This window comes from Rhinopithecus roxellana, chromosome 5 (assembly GCF_007565055.1).
Source record: "Rhinopithecus roxellana isolate Shanxi Qingling chromosome 5, ASM756505v1, whole genome shotgun sequence".
Taxonomy (NCBI): domain Eukaryota; kingdom Metazoa; phylum Chordata; class Mammalia; order Primates; family Cercopithecidae; genus Rhinopithecus; species Rhinopithecus roxellana.
Window position 1 is genome coordinate 119153680 of NC_044553.1, and position 17329 is coordinate 119171008.

General features: G+C 40.6%; 1 protein-coding gene across 3 annotated transcripts in view; it reads left to right on the forward strand.

The window, feature by feature from the left end:
- Positions 1-17329, forward strand: part of FANCI (FA complementation group I) — an 83799-nt gene that overhangs the window by 53510 nt on the left and 12960 nt on the right. For all 3 annotated transcript variants that reach the window (XM_010378639.2, XM_030930245.1, XM_030930244.1), the window contains 10 exons: positions 3352-3420; positions 5051-5152; positions 6081-6257; positions 6335-6456; positions 7208-7372; positions 8280-8459; positions 11751-11917; positions 12253-12338; positions 13275-13391; positions 16109-16160. In XM_010378639.2, coding sequence (XP_010376941.1) covers positions 3352-3420; positions 5051-5152; positions 6081-6257; positions 6335-6456; positions 7208-7372; positions 8280-8459; positions 11751-11917; positions 12253-12338; positions 13275-13391; positions 16109-16160 — 1237 coding nt within the window. The remainder of the gene's footprint in view (positions 1-3351; positions 3421-5050; positions 5153-6080; positions 6258-6334; positions 6457-7207; positions 7373-8279; positions 8460-11750; positions 11918-12252; positions 12339-13274; positions 13392-16108; positions 16161-17329) is intronic.

Below are 17329 nucleotides of genomic sequence, written 5' to 3' on the forward strand. Positions count from 1 at the left end.
TAGCACTGTAAATTTCCATTAAGAACATTTTCTTAGGCCGGGCGCGGTGGCTCAAGCCTGTAATCCCAGCACTTTGGGAGGCCGAGACGGGCGGATCACGAGGTCAGGAGATCGAGACCGTCTAACATGGTGAAACCCCGTCTCTACTAAAAATACAAAAAAACTAGCCGGGCGATGTGGCGGGCGCCTGTAGTCCCAGCTACTCGGGAGGCTGAGGCAGGAGAATGGCGTGAACCCGGGAGGCGGAGCTTGCAGTGAGCTGAGATCCGGCCACTGCACTCCAGCCTGGGCGGCAGAGCGAGACTCCGTCTCAAAAAAAAAAAAAAAAAAAAAAAAAAAAAAAAAAAAAAAAAAGAACATTTTCTTTGCATTCACAACTTGGCTCTTTGGTGCAAGAATCCTAGCTTTTGACCTGCCTCAGCTTGTGACATGCCTTTCTTACTAAACTTGATCATTTCTAGCTTTTGATTTAAAGTGAAAGATGTGCGACTCTTCCTTTCACTTGAATACTTATGGGCCATTGTAGGAGTTATTAGTTGATCTCATTTCAATATTGTTTTGTCACAGAGAATAGGGAGGCCTGAGGAGAGGTGGAGAGATGGGATGGCCCAGTCAGTGGAACGGTCAGAACATACACGGCATTTATCAATTAAGTTCACTATCTTATATAGACACAATTTGTGACTCCTCAAACCAATTGCAATAGTACTATCAAAGATCATTTATCATAGATCCCCATAACACATACAATAATAATGAGAAAGTTTGAAATATTGTGAGAATTACCAAAATGTGACACAGAGACATGAAGTGAGCACACGCTTTTGGAAAAATGGTGCTGATAGACTTGCTTGACATAGGGTTGCCACAAACCTTTAATTTGTAAAAGTAATATCTGCGAAGTGCAATCAAGCAAATTGCAATAAAATCAGATATGCGCATATTCTGTATAAACCACATTGTTTAAACAGTTAAGGCACGGTGAGCCACTCTGATTTAGGGTGAGCTTTGTATCAGTGTAAGTAACTGTTTACCAGCCAAATTCTCAGCCACCAGCTGGCAAAGGTGCACTAAGAATAGACAGTCTTAGACTTCATGTGTTAACTCTTGTGCAGTCCTTGATAAGCAGCCCCTGCGGGAAAAAAAAACAAAAACAAAAAAAAAACTTCACCCTTATTTAGCTCTAAAGTAAAATAAATTAACATAAAGTGAATCATAGACTTAAACCTATTAAAATATTGCTGTTCATTTATTCATCAGTCTTAGTATATCATTGGTATATAAAAATACCTTATGTAGTGATATAAATAACTAAATAACTTGTCATATTTGTTGCAGGTATATGCCAGAATGCCATTTCCTTTTTTTTAAATATCCTTTTAGACTTACAGAAATAATAATTTTTGGTTACTAAATCTATTGATTTTCTTCCTTTGAGATGTCTTCTATTACTTTTTTTTTTTTTTTTTTAAGAGACAGAGTCTTGCTCTGTTATCCAGGCTGGAGTGCACTGGTGCAATCTAACTCACTGCAGCCTTCAACTCCTAGGCTCAAACAATCCTCTTGCCCTCCTTCCCAAATGGTTGGGACCATAGGCACAAGCCACTGCACCCAGCTAATTTTTTTTTTTTTTAACTTTTTTTAGAGATAGGGTCTCATTTTGTTGCCCAGGATGGTCTCAAATGCCCTGGCTTCAAGCGGCCCTCCTGCCTCAGTCTTCCAAAGTACTAGGATTAAAGACATGAGCTACCGTGCCCGGCCCATTTTATCTGTAGAAAGTCCAAATCCTTCCAGTGAATATTCACTAACATTTTCTTTGAGTTTTTTTGTTTTTAATGCATTTGTTTTTGACGTTTAGCTACTTAATTCATCCTGAATTTGTATGATAATATATATAAGGAGCCTTTCCCCCAAGCTAACCATTTGTTCACACATCATTGCCTCCTTTGTGTGTACTATGTATCTCTGTATGCCATTTTTTTATTTTGCCTGTAGATTTTTTTTTTTTTTTTTTTTTTTTTTGAGACGGAGTCTTGCTCTGCCACCCAGGCTGGAGTGCAGTGGCCGGATCTCAGCTCACTGCAAGCTCCGCCTCCCGGGTTTACGCCATTCTCCTGCCTCAGCCTCCCGAGTAGCTGGGACTACAGGCGACCGCCTCATCGCCCGGCTAGTTTTTTTTTTTTTGTATTTTTAAGTAGAGACAGGGTTTCACCGTATTAGCCAGGATGGTCTCCATCTCCTGACCTCGTGATCCGCCCGTCTCAGCCTCCCAAAGTGCTGGGATTACAGGCTTGAGCCACCGCGCCCGGCCCTCCTGTAGATTTTTGTGTCAAGACGAAGTGTCTTTTTATTATCATTACACAACCATAAAATATTTTAATTCCTGTTAGGATTAATTTTCTTTCATTTCTTTCCTTTTTTTTTTTTTTTTTTTTTTGAGACGGAGTCTCACTCTGTTGCCCAGACTGGAATGCAGTGGTGCGATCTCAGGTCTTGGCTCACTGCAACCTCCCTATCGCAGGTTCAAGTGATTCTCCTGCCTCAGTCTCCCAAGTAGCTGGGACCACAGGCGTGCATCACCACGCCTGGCTAATTTTTGTATTTTTAGTAGCGATGGGGTTTCACCATGTTGACTAGGCTGGTCTTGACCTCCTGACCTCAGGTGATCCTCTCCCTTGGCCTTCCAAAGTGCTGGGATTACAGGCATGAGCCACCATGTCTGGCCTGTTTCTTTTCTTTAAACAAAAAATATTTTTTTGATCAATTCTCATTTGCTTTTACTCACAGATGAACTGTATAACCTCTTTTCCAGGTTCTAGAAAGAAAGTTCTCCCCAGGATTTTTTTTTTTTTTTTTTTTTTTTTTTTTTTTGAGGCGGAGTCTTGCTCTGTTGCCCGGGCTGGAGTGCACTGGCGTGATCTCAGCTCACTGCAACCTTCATACCTCAGCCTCCTGAGTAGCTGGGATTATAGGCGTGTGCCACCACGCTTGGCTAATTTTTGTATTTTTTAGTAGAGACAGGGTTTTGCTGTGTTGGCCAGGCTGGTCTCGAACTCTTGGCCTCAAGTGATCTGCCTGTCTCAGCCTCCCACAATGCTGGGATTACAGGTGTGAGTTACTGTACCTGGCCTCCCCAGGATTTTAATCTGAGCAGTTCTTAACTAAGAGGAGGAAATTTTGGTTGGGAAAAAAATACGGTCATTTATATTAGGGCATTTAGGACCATCAAATATAGTCTCGGTAGGAAAGAACTGAGAAGAGGATAAAGAAAGTGTTATTTTTAAGTTATGATTGTCCAGATCACTAGTATCCCTGTTAAAGCGCTTATTTCTTCTCTTTGATTCCTCTTAGGGGTTTTATGATGTTCTTCGAAGGAACTCTCAGCTGGCTAATTCAATCATGCAAACTCTGCTCTCACAGGTAAAATACATTTTTATGGATATATGGAAAACAGATAATCAAGGATTGAGAGACAACTGATGGTTTTTAGACCTTTCCAAATATAAAATAATTCCCAACTAGTACATTGGTACTTTGTGAACATGCTGTGGGTATGTGATGCTGTTCTGGGTTGTCTTTTCTTGGTCACCACTTACCTGTCTGCCATAATACCATCATCTAGCAGTTATCCCTGTGAATTAACAGTCTGTATCCCAAGTCAGAAGGACATTTTGAAGAACCGTTTATATAAGGACTATCAGCAGCTGTATCCATTATGTTATATTTCTGAAAGAAAAAAGAAATCCAAAACAAATATAGCGAAATATTATTTCTTAAATCTGGGTAACAGATACATGGATGTCTTTTACGTTCCTTTCTGCACTTTTCCGTTAACAAGTTTTTAAATTAGAAGATTAAATTCTGGCCGGGCGCGGTGGCTCAGGCCTGTAATCCCAGCACTTTGGGAGGCCGAGACGGGCAGATCACGAGGTCAGGAGATCTAGACCATCCTGGCTAACACAGTGAAATCGCATCTCTACTTAAAAAAATACAAAAAACTAGCCGAGCGAGGTGGTGGGCGCCTGTGGTCCCAGCTACTTGGGAGGCTGAGGCAGGAGAATGGTGTAAACCTGGGAGGCGGAGCTTGCAGTGAGCTGAGATCCGGCCACTGCACTCCAGCCTGGGCGACAGAGCGAGACTCCCTCTCAACAACAACAAAAAAAGAAGATTAAATTCTAATCTTGAAGATTAGAAGAATTCATATAGAGACTCTCTACCAGGAGGGTTCCTCTAGACCCCTAGTCTGTCATTTTGTTTGCTCTCAATGCCATTGCTTTATGATAGTTATGAAGTTTCATTTGAAATTAAGGTCTCAGATGTGTGAAAATATTGGAAGGTCCCATACTATCCATCAAAAGCTTTTCATTTGGCCTTGGGCTTGATCCTATATAAAATTTATATTCTATTAGCTATATTGTATCTTTCAAACTGTAATCAACGCATTTACATTGGCATGTTTAACAAAAATAGAAAATTGTGTTTGAAGGCATAGAATAGAGTTTTCTGACTCAAGTTAATATGCAGGCCAGTAAAATTCTGCAGACTCTAAAAGTTAAAAGAAAAATAGTAACTCATATTTTTTTGGCTCTCTTATATGCCAAATACTGTTTGAAGTACTTTACATGTATTGTCATGTTAAATCCTTATACAATGAATATTAATAATATCCTTATTTTTAAGATAAGGAACCAAGGTACAGATACCTTTATAAAAACCAGTAATAAGTAATGGTACTGGGATCTTGGACTCAGCCATTCTGACTCTGGATCCTATATTTTTAACCTCCAAGTTAACTGAAAATGTTGATTGCATGCACAAGTTTAGGAATAGAAGGAATTGGAATAGGAAAGATGAACCTAATCAGTACTATATCCAAAGCAAGAGCACAGGATATGCGTGAGCCAAAGCAATAAAAATTTGGCTGCATTGTTCTTTGAACAGTTGGGAAACGTGTCTTAGAAGGCATTAGACATTAAAGATACCTTTCACCTGACAAGTTAGTAAAAAGCATTTATGAGCCAAGATGTCTTTTTTTCCTTACTATACACAGTTAAAACAGTTCTATGAGCCAAAACCTGATCTGCTGCCTCCTTTGAAATTAGAAGCTTGTATTCTGACCCAAGGAGATAAGATCTCTCTACAAGAACCACTGGTGAGACTTTTATTCTTCCTTCAACCATTATTTTTAGTATTAAGGATAGGGTTGAACTTCGCAAAGAGATACCTTTCCCTGTGAAACTCTCTTCCTGGTTCTTCCAATGAATGTTTACTTTTAAGTCTTCCCTGCTTAACATTTCTGAACCCTTATTATTTTGGATCTATTGGTAAGTTATCTCCGTGTTAGCCCTTTACTAAATCAAGGCTTCCATCACTTCCCCCAGAGAATATTTTATTTCATTTATGAATCTTTGATTACATTTACTAAATAAATATGCTTTAGAATGGGGACCTGCTTCATTAGTCTAGAGGACGTATATGATTTAGGCTGACCTAGGATTGGCACTGTTGAACCTTCAAAGGAGCTGGCCTGGTTGACTTTCTGTTCTTATCTAGCCTTAGGACAGCGAAGAGGATAAAAATGGAAACTTCCACCCCACGTAACTTATAACTCATGGCAGAAGAAAGGAGGAAGTCTTTCAGTTGTCATATCTTGCCTTCATTTTTGTGCCTTCTGTGACATGAGATGTTCTCAACCTAGATCTAAGATGCTGTGTTGGTCTCCTAAAGATTCCCTCAACATAAACCTCTATCTTTAGAATAGCTTCTGGGACTCAAATGAACTAGAGAAGATTTAACTTCACCACCTAGCTCCAGGGTTATTTGTATCAGACCAGAGATAGCACATCTAATGTTGCATTTTGAGGTGTCAGCCACTTAGGCCAATTTTCGGGGGGCAGCATTAGAAAAGGATGCTGCTATTCAGTTTATTTTCCCAGTTTCGTTAATTTAGATGGACTTAATTTGTAACACTAATGAATCATTTTCTTTATCCTTATAGATAAGAATTATTTGCTGGTTATGAACAACTTTATAGGTTATCCATCAACACTCAAGAGTATTTAATTTATTTTCTCCTACAGGATTATCTGCTGTGTTGTATTCAGCATTGTTTGGCCTGGTATAAGAATACAGTGATACCCTTACAGCAGGGAGAAGAGGAAGAGGAGGAGGAAGAGGCATTCTACCAAGACCTAGATGATATATTGGAGTCCATTACTAATAGAATGATTAAGAGTGAGCTGGAAGACTTTGAACTGGTAATTGCTGAGTCTTCAGCTGTATTGAATGATGGAGTTCTTTAGTAGCTTATTAATTTTTATCTTGTGTCTTTTAGGATAAATCAGCAGATTTTTCTCAGAGCACCAGTATTGGCATAAAAAATAATATCTGTGCTTTTCTTGTGATGGGAGTTTGTGAGGTTTTAATAGAATACAATTTCTCCATAAGTAATTTCAGGTAAGGTATTGCTATAACTCCACTTGTAATTTGGTGAATTCTCCATTTTATTTATATATTTTTACTGTAGCAATATTCCAGGCAGTAAACAGACTAAATGAGCACCTAGTCTAAGACTAAACTGTGTTCTTTCCACTAGAGAGTACTGAAGTTATGCTTACCAGGCCTATAAAATGAAAGCCCTCCAGCAGGGTTTCACTTACTCAGAATTTCCCAGACCCTGAATTCAAGAACTCCTAATTTTAACATGGAAATTTTGATTGGTGGTAGTATTGGACTTTAATGCTCTGCAGGGACTGGTATAAATAAGGGAGGGGAGGCCAGGCGCAGTGGCTCACGCCTGTAATCCTGGAACTTTGGGAGGCCAAGGTAGGTGGATCATTTGAGATCAGGAGTTCAAGACCAGCCTGGCCAACATGGTGAGACCCTGTCTCTACTAATAATGTAAAAATTAGCCGGGTGGTAGTGGTGGGGACCTGTAATCCCAGCTACTCAGGACGCTGAGGCAGGGGAATCACTTGAGCCTGGGAGGCAGAGGTTGCGGTAAGCCGAGGTCACACCAGGGGAAACAAAACCCAGATAGATTGCTATGACCTGGGAGTATTATATTAATGAAGTTCTATTCATTTATAATGTTTTGTCTAAAATATGATATTTAAAGAAGCATTGTGATTTATTTATTATCATATATAAAAGTAAACCACAATATTCTGATGTTTGTCCTTAGCGGTCTCTTTTTTGTTTTTTACAGTAAGAACAAATTTGAGGACATTCTGAGCTTATTTATGTGTTACAAAAAGCTCTCTGACATCCTTAATGAAAAAGCTGGTAAAGCCAAAACTAAAATGGCCAACAAGACAAATGATAGTCTTTTGTCCATGAAATTCGTGTCCAGTCTTCTCACTGTTCTTTTCAGGTAAGGTTCTGCTAGAGTGCTTAAAGACAGCCACTCCCCGAGGATCGTATGCCTACCTAGGCTCACTTGTTTCTCCTCGTTTGGATTATTTATGGTAAGAATTAAGTCAGGAGGTTTTAATTTTCTTGAAATGAATGCTGGACAATCCTAGGTAGGTACTTTAAATAGGTACCTTGAATTATTAAAGGATAAATGAGGAACAGTGGGCTAATAAAAGATAGGGATGAATTCCAACAGGGTGTTTTAAGAAAGTCTATATAAGTGGCTTGTGCAAGATAACAGATTAAGAAAGGTAGGGGGCACCAGGCCTAGTGTCTCACTCCTGTAATTCCAGTACTTTGGTAGACTGAGGCGGGTGGATCACCTGAGGTCAGAAGTTCAAGACCAGCCATGACCAATATGGTGAGACCTCATCTCTACTAAAAATACAAAATTAGCCGGGCACGGTGGTACGCACCTGTAATCCCAGCTACTTGGGAGGCTGAGGCAGGAGAATCACTTGAACCCGGGAGGCAGAGGTTGCAGTGAGCTGAGATCACGCCATTGTACTCTAGCCTGGGCAACAAGAACAAAACTCTGTCTCTAAATAAATAAATAAATAGACAGATAGGTGGGGAGTGACTGAATTAAAAATACAAAGGGACAAAAAAAGAAACTAAGACTGACATTTAAATTTTATCAAAGTAAAGGATTTGGGGATGGGGAGAAAATGAGGAACCACTAAGAATAACAATTATAAAAGGGCAGCCTTAGCAGTGACTATAGCTTGGGCTGCCTAGAGAGTCTGCCAGTCGGAGCTTACTGGCAAGCTGTTGGGTGCTGCTGTTCTGAACAATTTCTAGAAAGCTTAATTCCATATACCAATAGCAGTAAGGAAATCTCTCTTGTTCTCTCTCTCTCTCTTTAGGGATAGTATCCAAAGCCACCAAGAAAGCCTTTCTGTTCTCAGGTCCAGCAGTGAGTTTATGCGCTATGCAGTGAACATAGCTCTGCAGAAAGTACAGCAGCTAAAGGAAACGGGGCATGTGAGTGGCCCTGATGGCCAAAACCCAGACAAGATCTTTCAGAACCTCTGTGACATAACTCGGTAAGCCACTCCCACCCCTTAGAAACTTACTCCACCTGGCCGTGGTGTCTTTAAGAGAACAAACTGGGAACGGGGGATGAAGGTAATTTGAGGTTACACATATTTTAAGAGTGAAAGAATATAAAAAATTAGCCAAGCGTCATGGCAGGTGCCTGTAATCCCAGCTACTTAGGAGGCTGAGGCAGGAGAATTGCTTGAACTGGGAGGTGGAGGTCTCAGTGAGCTGAGTTCATATCACTGCACTCTAGCCTGGGTGACAGAGCAAGACTCTCAAAAAAAAAAAAAAAAAAAAGCCAGGCACAGCAGCTCACGCCTGTAATCCCAGCACTTTCGGAGGCTAAGGCGGGTAGATTACCTGAGGTCAGGAATTCGAGACCAGCCTGACCAACATGGGGAAAGCCTGTCTCTACTAAATATACAAAAATTAGCTGGGCTTGGTGGTGCATACCTGTAATCTCAGCTACTCAGGAGGCTGAGGCAGGAGAATTGCTTGAACCAGGGAGGTGGAGGTTGCAGTGAGCCTAGATTACACCATTGCACTCCAGCCTGGGCGACAAGAGCAAAACTCCGTCTCAAAAGAGTGAAAAAAAGTGGAGTCATTGACATAGGGTCTTTTTTCTAGTCCTGCCTTCCCCTGGCGCACCCCTCCTTTTGTTTCTTTTTTGTTGTTTTTTTGGGGGGTTTTTTTTGAGAGTCTCACTCTGTTGCCTAGGGTGGAATGCTATGGTGCAATCTTAGCTCATGGTAACCTCTTTCTCCCAGGTTCAAACAGTCATTCCACTGCAGCTTTCTGAATAGCTGGGACTACAGGTGCATGCCACCATGCCCAACTACTTTTTAATTTTTAATTTTAATTTATTTTATTTACTACTTTTTTTTTGGAGACAGGTCTTGCTCTGTCACCCAGGCTGAAGTACAGTGGTGTGATCTTGCTTACTGCAACCTCTGCCTCCCCGGTTCAAGTGATCCTCCTGCCTCAATCTCCCAAGTAGCTGGGATTACAGGGATGCGCCACCATGCCCTGCTAATTTTTGTATTTTTAGTAGAGACGGGGTTTCACCATGTTGGCCAGGCTGGTCTCAAACTCCTGACCTCAAGGGATCCACCCACCTCGGCCTCCCAAAGTGTTAGGTTTACAGGTGTGAGCCACTGCACCCGACCCTTATTTTTTCTTTTTTAATTTTCTGTAGAGATAGGATTTCACCATGTTGCCCAGACTGGTCTTGAACTCCTGGGCTCAAGTGATACACCCACGTCCGCCTCCCAAAGTGCTGGGATTACAGGCCTGAGCCTCTGTGGCTTTTGTTTTTTGTTTGTTTATTTGTTTGTTTTCCATTTAAAGAGATAGGGTTTGCTGTGTTGCCCAGGCTGGCCTTGAACTCTTGGGTTCACCAGGGCTTCTAGTCTTGCTTTGATATGGATTGTTAGTCACATATAAAATGTTATGCTATTATTGGGGCAAAAAAGAGGGATACTACATAATGGTTAAGTGATTCAAAATACTTAAAGCAAAAACTGATGGAACTGAAGGAAAAATAGACAAATCCTTAATTAATGTAATCAGCCTTCTCTCTGTAGTCAAAAAACAGAAAAAAAAAAAAAAAAACAAACAGTAGATAGAAAATCTACTGGAAGGAAGTAGAAGAAGTGAACAACACTGTCACCCAGCTTGATTTAATTGACACTTAAAAGAACACTGTGCAGCAGCTTCAAAATACACATTCTTTTTATGTGCACATGGTGTATTCACCAAGATGAACCATGTTTTGGGCCATAAAAACTGAGCAAATTTCTACTAAAAAGTAGAAATTCTGTGACCACAACAGAATAAAAGAAGAAAGCAGTAACAGAAAAATATCTAGATAATCCCCATATATTGGAAATTAAATGTACTTTTAAATAGCCCGTAATCAAAAAGTCATAAGGGAAATTAGAAAACATCTTGCATAGAATGGAAACAAACAGACAACATGGCAAAACATGTGACCAGCCGAAGCACTATGGAGGAAATTACAGCAGTGAGGGATTTAAAAATCTTAAATCTCCCATATAAACTTCCATATTAAGAAAATAGAAAAAGAAGAGCAAATTATAATGAAAGTAATCAGAAGGAAGGAAATAGACAAAAGCACAACTATGAAGAAGCAGAAAATTAAAATAGAAAACAGAAAAAGAAAGTTGGTTCTGTGAGAAGATCAATAAATTTAATGAACTTTAGCCAGACTAATCAGAAAAAGAGAAGACACATTACAAATAGCAGAATTGAGGAAGAGGGGACATCACTACTGATCCTACAGATGCTAAAAAATGGATAACAGAATATTAACAATTTTATGCCAGTAAACTTTAATGGACAGATTTCTTGAAAGCTCATTCAACAAAAAATAGGCAACCTGGCCGGACGTGGTAGCTCACATCTGTAATCCCAGCACTTTTGGAAGGCTAAGGCAGGTGGACCACCTGAGGTCAGCAGTTCAAGACCAGCCTGGCCAACAAGGTGAAACCCCAACTCTACTAAAAAATACAAAAATTAGCCAGATGTGGTGGCATGCACTTGTAGTCCCAGCTACTCGGGAAGCTGAGGCAGGAAGACCGCTTGAATCCAGGAGGTGTGAGTTTGCAGTTAGCTGAGATCACCTGACTGCACTCCAGCCTGGGTGACAGAGTGAGACTCTGTCTCAAAAAAAAAAAAAAAAAAAAGAACAAAAACCTGAGTAATCCTATTTCTATTCAAAGAAATTGAATATGTGGTTCAAACTCTTTTCACAAAACTTTAGATCTAGGTCTATTCAGTGATAAATTCATCCAAACATTTAAGGGAGAAGTAATGTAAATTCTGTGCAAATTCTAGAAAATAGGAGAGAACATATTCCACCTCATTTAATTAATGAGGTCAGCATTACCCTGATACCAAAACAGACCCAGACCATTGCAAGAAAACTGCATAGCAATATCCCTCATGAATATAGAGTCTGCTGTGTTAAAGGCAGACTCAGAAGGCTATATACTGAATGATAACCATTTTTGTATGATGTTTTGTAGAAAGTAAAACCATAGGGACAGAAATTAGATCAGTAGTTGCTTGGAAATGGGAGGAGAGCATTGACTATCAGTGAGCACAAGGGAACTTTTAGAGTGATAGAAATACCTTGATTGTGGGGAGATTACACAACCATATAAGTTTTTTTAAAATTCTAGAACTGTTCACCTACAGGGTATGAATTTTACTGTATGTAATTTTTATCTTGGTGAACCTGTCTTTAAAAACAAAATCACTTTACCCTGCTTCAGAGTCTTGCTATGGAGATACACTTCAATTCCTACTTCAGTGGAAGAGTCGGGAAAGAAAGAGAAAGGAAAGAGCATCTCACTGCTGTGCTTGGAGGGTTTACAGAAAATATTCAGTGCTGTGCAACAGTTCTATCAGCCCAAGATTCAGCAGTTTCTCAGAGCTCTGGGTGAGCATTGCAGTATCAATAAATTGACTTGATTTAAGTTTCTCCTTAACTCAACCCCTTAATTCCATTTGTTAATCTACCAGAAGACACTTGAGAACAGTCCTAATGTTGCTAAGGAGTGACATCTAGTGGATTCAGGATTGGCACCTACTGGATTACATTCAACCACAAAGAGTGACTGGAAAATGGAATATACTATTAAGAAATCACAAAATTTTAGAAATAAATTTAACTCTGTCTTTAGACTTTTTTTGGCTTTCAAAAATTTTAGCTATTAAAAGGCCAAGAAGCATGAGTTTATATCAAAGAAGATAGAGTTTCTTTTCCATTCATAGATGTCACAGATAAGGAAGGAGAAGAGAGAGAAGACGCAGACGTCAGTGTCACTCAGAGAACAGCATTCCAGATCCGGCAATTTCAGGTGAGAAGCCTTGCGAAGCTGCTGTACCAGCCTGAGGGGCTTTGCAAAGGAACTGTTAGCAGGGGCAGCTGGTAAGAATGGGCAGACAATGACCAAGTAGGAGAAGAATTTTTTCTGGGTCATCCAAGCCACAGGACATAGCTCTCAGAATGGAAGATAATGTAGTTAAAAGGACCCCAGTGAGGATTTGTATTTAGCCACCCAACCTGCAGTACTCATTACCTCTAAGGACCACTGTTTGAGTTGATGTAAACAGAAAGGAGTCTTTGAGGTATAGAGTCTGTTTTTGTTTTTGAGTCTGTGGTATAATTTGGCTTGGTCTGACAGACTCCGTAAAGACTGGACAATATAGCTTGTTAGTTTCTAACCAATAGTTGTCAAAATATCAGGATATTCTATCACAGGACTTTTTTATTTAACAAGTAATTTTGAAGTTCCTACCATATGCCAGAAACAGTTCTAGGTGCTGGGGATATAGCAGGGAACAAAAGAGACAAAATGTTCCTATCCTTATGGAGCTTACATTATAGTAGAAAGACACTGACAAATAATCAAATACATAGTTATTTCAGGTAACAGGGAAGGTATATAAGGAATGCTGGGTTTGGTACCTGGTCTAAGCCTGAGATCAATGGATAGGCTCCAGGGAGCTGTGAGCCACCAGAAATTGGGTACATAGTTCCTTATCTACATTTAGCATGGGGTTGGAACAGAAAGAGCCAGTTTTCAGGAGAATTCTCAGAGAGGTTTATGGTCAAAAACAGCTTAGGAAACTACTGCTCAATTCAGGATTATTTTCAGATTTTATCCTCTTAGAATTTTGGTAGCTTTGAATTCTTTGTGTCCTAGTCTTAGGAGTCTCTGACTAGATGCCTCTTCTTCCTGATAGGAATGTGTCTGCTAACCTTGCTTGCTGTGTGTGCCTTCCTTTCTCAGAGGTCCTTGTTGAATTTACTTAGCAGCCAAGAGGAAGATTTTAATAGCAAAGAAGCCCTCCTGCTAGTCACTGTTCTTACCAGTTTGTCCAAGCTACTGGAGCCCTCATCTCCTCAGGTACTAGTACCACTCACTTAATCCCATTTAGCATTCCTCAGAAGGCAAGGATTATTGCATCATAAAAGTGTATATCTAAATGTCCTCTTGAAGTTGAACTTATTTTACATAATATGTTAAATTATACACCTGAGTTAATATAAGACCTGTAAGATATATTCTTTCCTACATAATGTGTCTACCACAACATACTTATATGCAGCCATACAGGGCAAGAACATACTGCTTTTGTTTTGTTTGTTCCGGGTAGAGTGAAACACCACGGAAAGAATCCTGTGTGATCTTTGGTGCCTTCAACCTTCTTCAACCTGTGTTCTTTGCCACTCTTGATGTTTCCCCTTTTCTAAGAAGAAAGTTTGTTAATTATGAAGAAGGCGGTTGACATTCAGCAGCTGACTTTCTCAGCACAATTACCTGGTACTGACTTTGGAGGAAATTCAACCAAAGATGATTAATTCAGAAAGTGTAACTACCTCCCCAAAGCAGAAACACCTCTGCAGAGATAGGTTGTATGTATATATGTGTAAGTGTGCACACATAGATGTAGAGCTGTGCACCCACATGAGCATTCACACACACAACAATAAGAGAAGGACCGCGTGTTAGGGGTCTGTTCCATTCAGGAGTAATTTTCCTGTAGAATGATAGAGTACCTACCGGAGCCCAGGACTGTGTGCTCCTACCACATCTACTTCCTGGGCTTGAAAAAGACAATGAAGCCCTGCAGTATACTCCTCTTTATGTGAGCCCCTGCCTCAGAAGACTTGTAGCCTGGGAGTATGAAGGTGTTTGGCACTAGAAAGCAGAGCTGTTTCCTGTCGTCCTACTTCCAGGTTTGCCCAAAGAAAGTCCCTTTTGTTACTTCATCCCAGTTCCAAACAGCTCACCCCCACTTTGCTTTCAGCATCATTCTTTCATACTGCTGTTTTTGCTGCAAAGAGTAAAGGACTGGGAAGGAAATAGATAATTGGGGCAGGGGGAAATTTGAGAGAAAATAAATGGATTTAGAAAGGCTAAAATTTATAGGAAAATTAAAAAATGTTTCTTAAACTTTAAACTTTTAGATTTTTAAACGTTTTACCACCTACCCCTTCTCCCTTAACTTCAGGTAGTCTCTTTAATTTTTTTTTTTTTTTTTTTTTTTTTGAGATGGAGTCTTGCTCTGTCGCCCAGGCTGGAGTGCAGTGGCGCAGTCTCAGCTCACTGTAAGCTCCGCCTCCTGGGTTCACACCATTCTCCTGCCGCAGCCTCCCGAGTAGCTGGGACTACAGGTGCCCGCCACCACGCCCGGCTAATTTTTTATATTTTTAGTAGAGACGGGGTTTCACCGTGTTAGCCAGGATGATCTCTATCTGCTGACCTCGTGATCCACCTGCCTCGGCCTCCCAAAGTGCTGGGATTACAGGCGTGAGCCACCGCGCCCGGCCAAAAATTTTTCAATTTAATTTTGAATGGGTAATAAAGTCCTGTGATTTGAAAACCAGAGATTATCAAGAGATGGTAAATGGTCTCCCCCACCCATGTCCTCCATCTGTTTAGTTCCTCCTCTCCCCAATAAGTAAACACTTTTAGTTTTTTGTGTCCTTCAACCTTCTTTTTTTTTTTTTGAGACGGAGTTTCGCTCTGTCACCCAGGCTGGAGTGCAGTGGCCGGATCTCAGCTCACTGCAAGCTCCGCCTCCCGGGTTTACGCCATTCTCCTGCCTCAGCCTCCCGAGTAGCTGGGACTACAGGCGCCCGCCACCTCGCCCGGCTAGTTTTTTTGTATTTTTTAGTAGAGACGGGGTTTCACCGTGTTAGCCAGGATGGTCTCGATCTCCTGACCTCGTGATCCGCCCGTCTCGGCCTCCCAAAGTGCTGGGATTACAGGCTTGAGCCACCGCGCCCGGCCCCTTCAACCTTCTTTATTCCTCTCCAAGTAAATACAGAGTTTTATTCCCAATCCTACCCCTCTTCACAGGAAAACTTGTTCTGCATCCTGCTTATTTCATTGAACATAGTATTCTGAAGATCTTTTAATATCAGTTTGTAGAGAGCTTTCAGTTAGCCTCTTAATTTACCTTTTTTCTCAACAGATCAAAACTGCATTCTTGTTAGTCATTTACACTTAAGTATAACCGCATTTCAGTGCCTTTGTAGCTGAAAGAACTGCTGAAGCAGAAAGGTGGCTGTGTGTCTGGTGATGCAGACCCTTGCTATCTAAAGACCTTAAGTCTCCTTCACTTAGCTAAGAAAATTCTGTCTGGTTTCTTGCCTCTTTTATTTCTCTTTTTTCTGCCCTTCTCTCTTCTAACCTCCTTTGTTTTTTTGCCTTCTAAATGCGAATTCTACTGTTCTTATAGCCAGGATTTATCTTTCCCACACCTTTCTGATAACCTAGTATTCTCAAGTGGAGAGTCTGGGGGCACGGGAAGGAAAAGAGGGTGCTTTAGCCCTAGACCACTATGGTAGAAGCAGAGGAAGTTCAGGTGTAAGGACCCCAAAACTTTTAGCCCTCAATAAGGACATAGACATTGAGAATTAAATTATATATTATTCTCATAATTCTTAGAATTTTGGACTTATTTTTATGCCCTTCATCATATATTACCACTTGAGATCTAAGAACATATTTTAGCAGCTGATTTGCTTAGACATGGAAAGGTCTAGAACTCTTCTGACAACACCTAGGTCTATCTCTGGCATGTTTCTTTAATATCTGAATGATCTCTAATTTAGTTTGTGCAGATGTTATCCTGGACATCAAAGATTTGCAAGGAAAACAGCCGGGGTAAGTTTCCTGCCATGTTTTCCTAAAGGCTTTATATAAAATCACTATCCTCCAATGGCATTTGGAAAAGAAAAGGTATTCCCCATTCATTACACATTCACCAGAGTGGTCAAAATGAAACAGACACCTAATACCAAGTCTAAGTGTTGGCAAGAATGTAGAGTAGTTGGGCCTTTCATTCACTGGGGGTGGAGGTATAAATTGGTATAACCACTCTGGAAAGCTGTTCAGCAATATCTACTAAAATTAAACATATGTCCATGACTCAACAATTCCAGTCACAACAGAAAAATGTGGAAGAGTCCTCTTAGCAGCACTATTTTAATAGGCAAAAACAAACCTAAGTGTTCATCAGCAGTAGAAAGGATAAAAGAATTATGATATATTCACACAGTGGAATCCTATACAGCAAATGAGCATGAACAAACTCATTTGTTATACATGTGCACACAACTTGGAGAGGATCTCACAAACGTACTGTAAGACAGAAGAAGCCAGACAGAAAAAAAAGGGTACTTACTGTAGAATTCCATTTAGATGAAGTTCAAAATTAGACAAAATTCATCTGAGATGTTAGAAGTCAGGATAGCAGTTTCCTTGGTGGGGCAAGTTAGGAGGGAGTCCCTAGAATCCTCATAATGTACTTGATCTGGATGCGAGTTACACAGTAATCATGACTAATGATGGGAAATGTCTGCTTTCTTTGGGCACATGGATAAAGAGGCATCATTGCAGACTAACTGCTTGGCTGTAGTATGTGTAACACTGGGATGTTGTGCCTGGGACATGACAAGTTACTTCCTGTTCTGGTTAGGCACTCCACCCCACATACCCTGTACATATACCTGAGGGACCTGACTGGGTTATAACTTACCTTTTTTTTTCTTTCTTTCTTTCTTTTGTTTTTTTTTTTTGAGACAGAGTTTCGCTCTTGTCGCCCAGGCTAGAATGCAATGGCACAATCTTGGCTCACCACAGCCTCCGCCTCCTGGGTTCAAGCAATTCTCCTGCCTCAGCCTCCCGAGTAGCTGGGATTACAGGCATGCGCCACCACGCCCAGCTAATTTTGTATTTTTAGTAGAGATAGGGTGTCTCCATGTTGGTCAGGCTGGTCTCGAACTCCTGACCTCAGGTGATCCACCTGCCTTGGCCTCCCAAAGTGCTGGGAT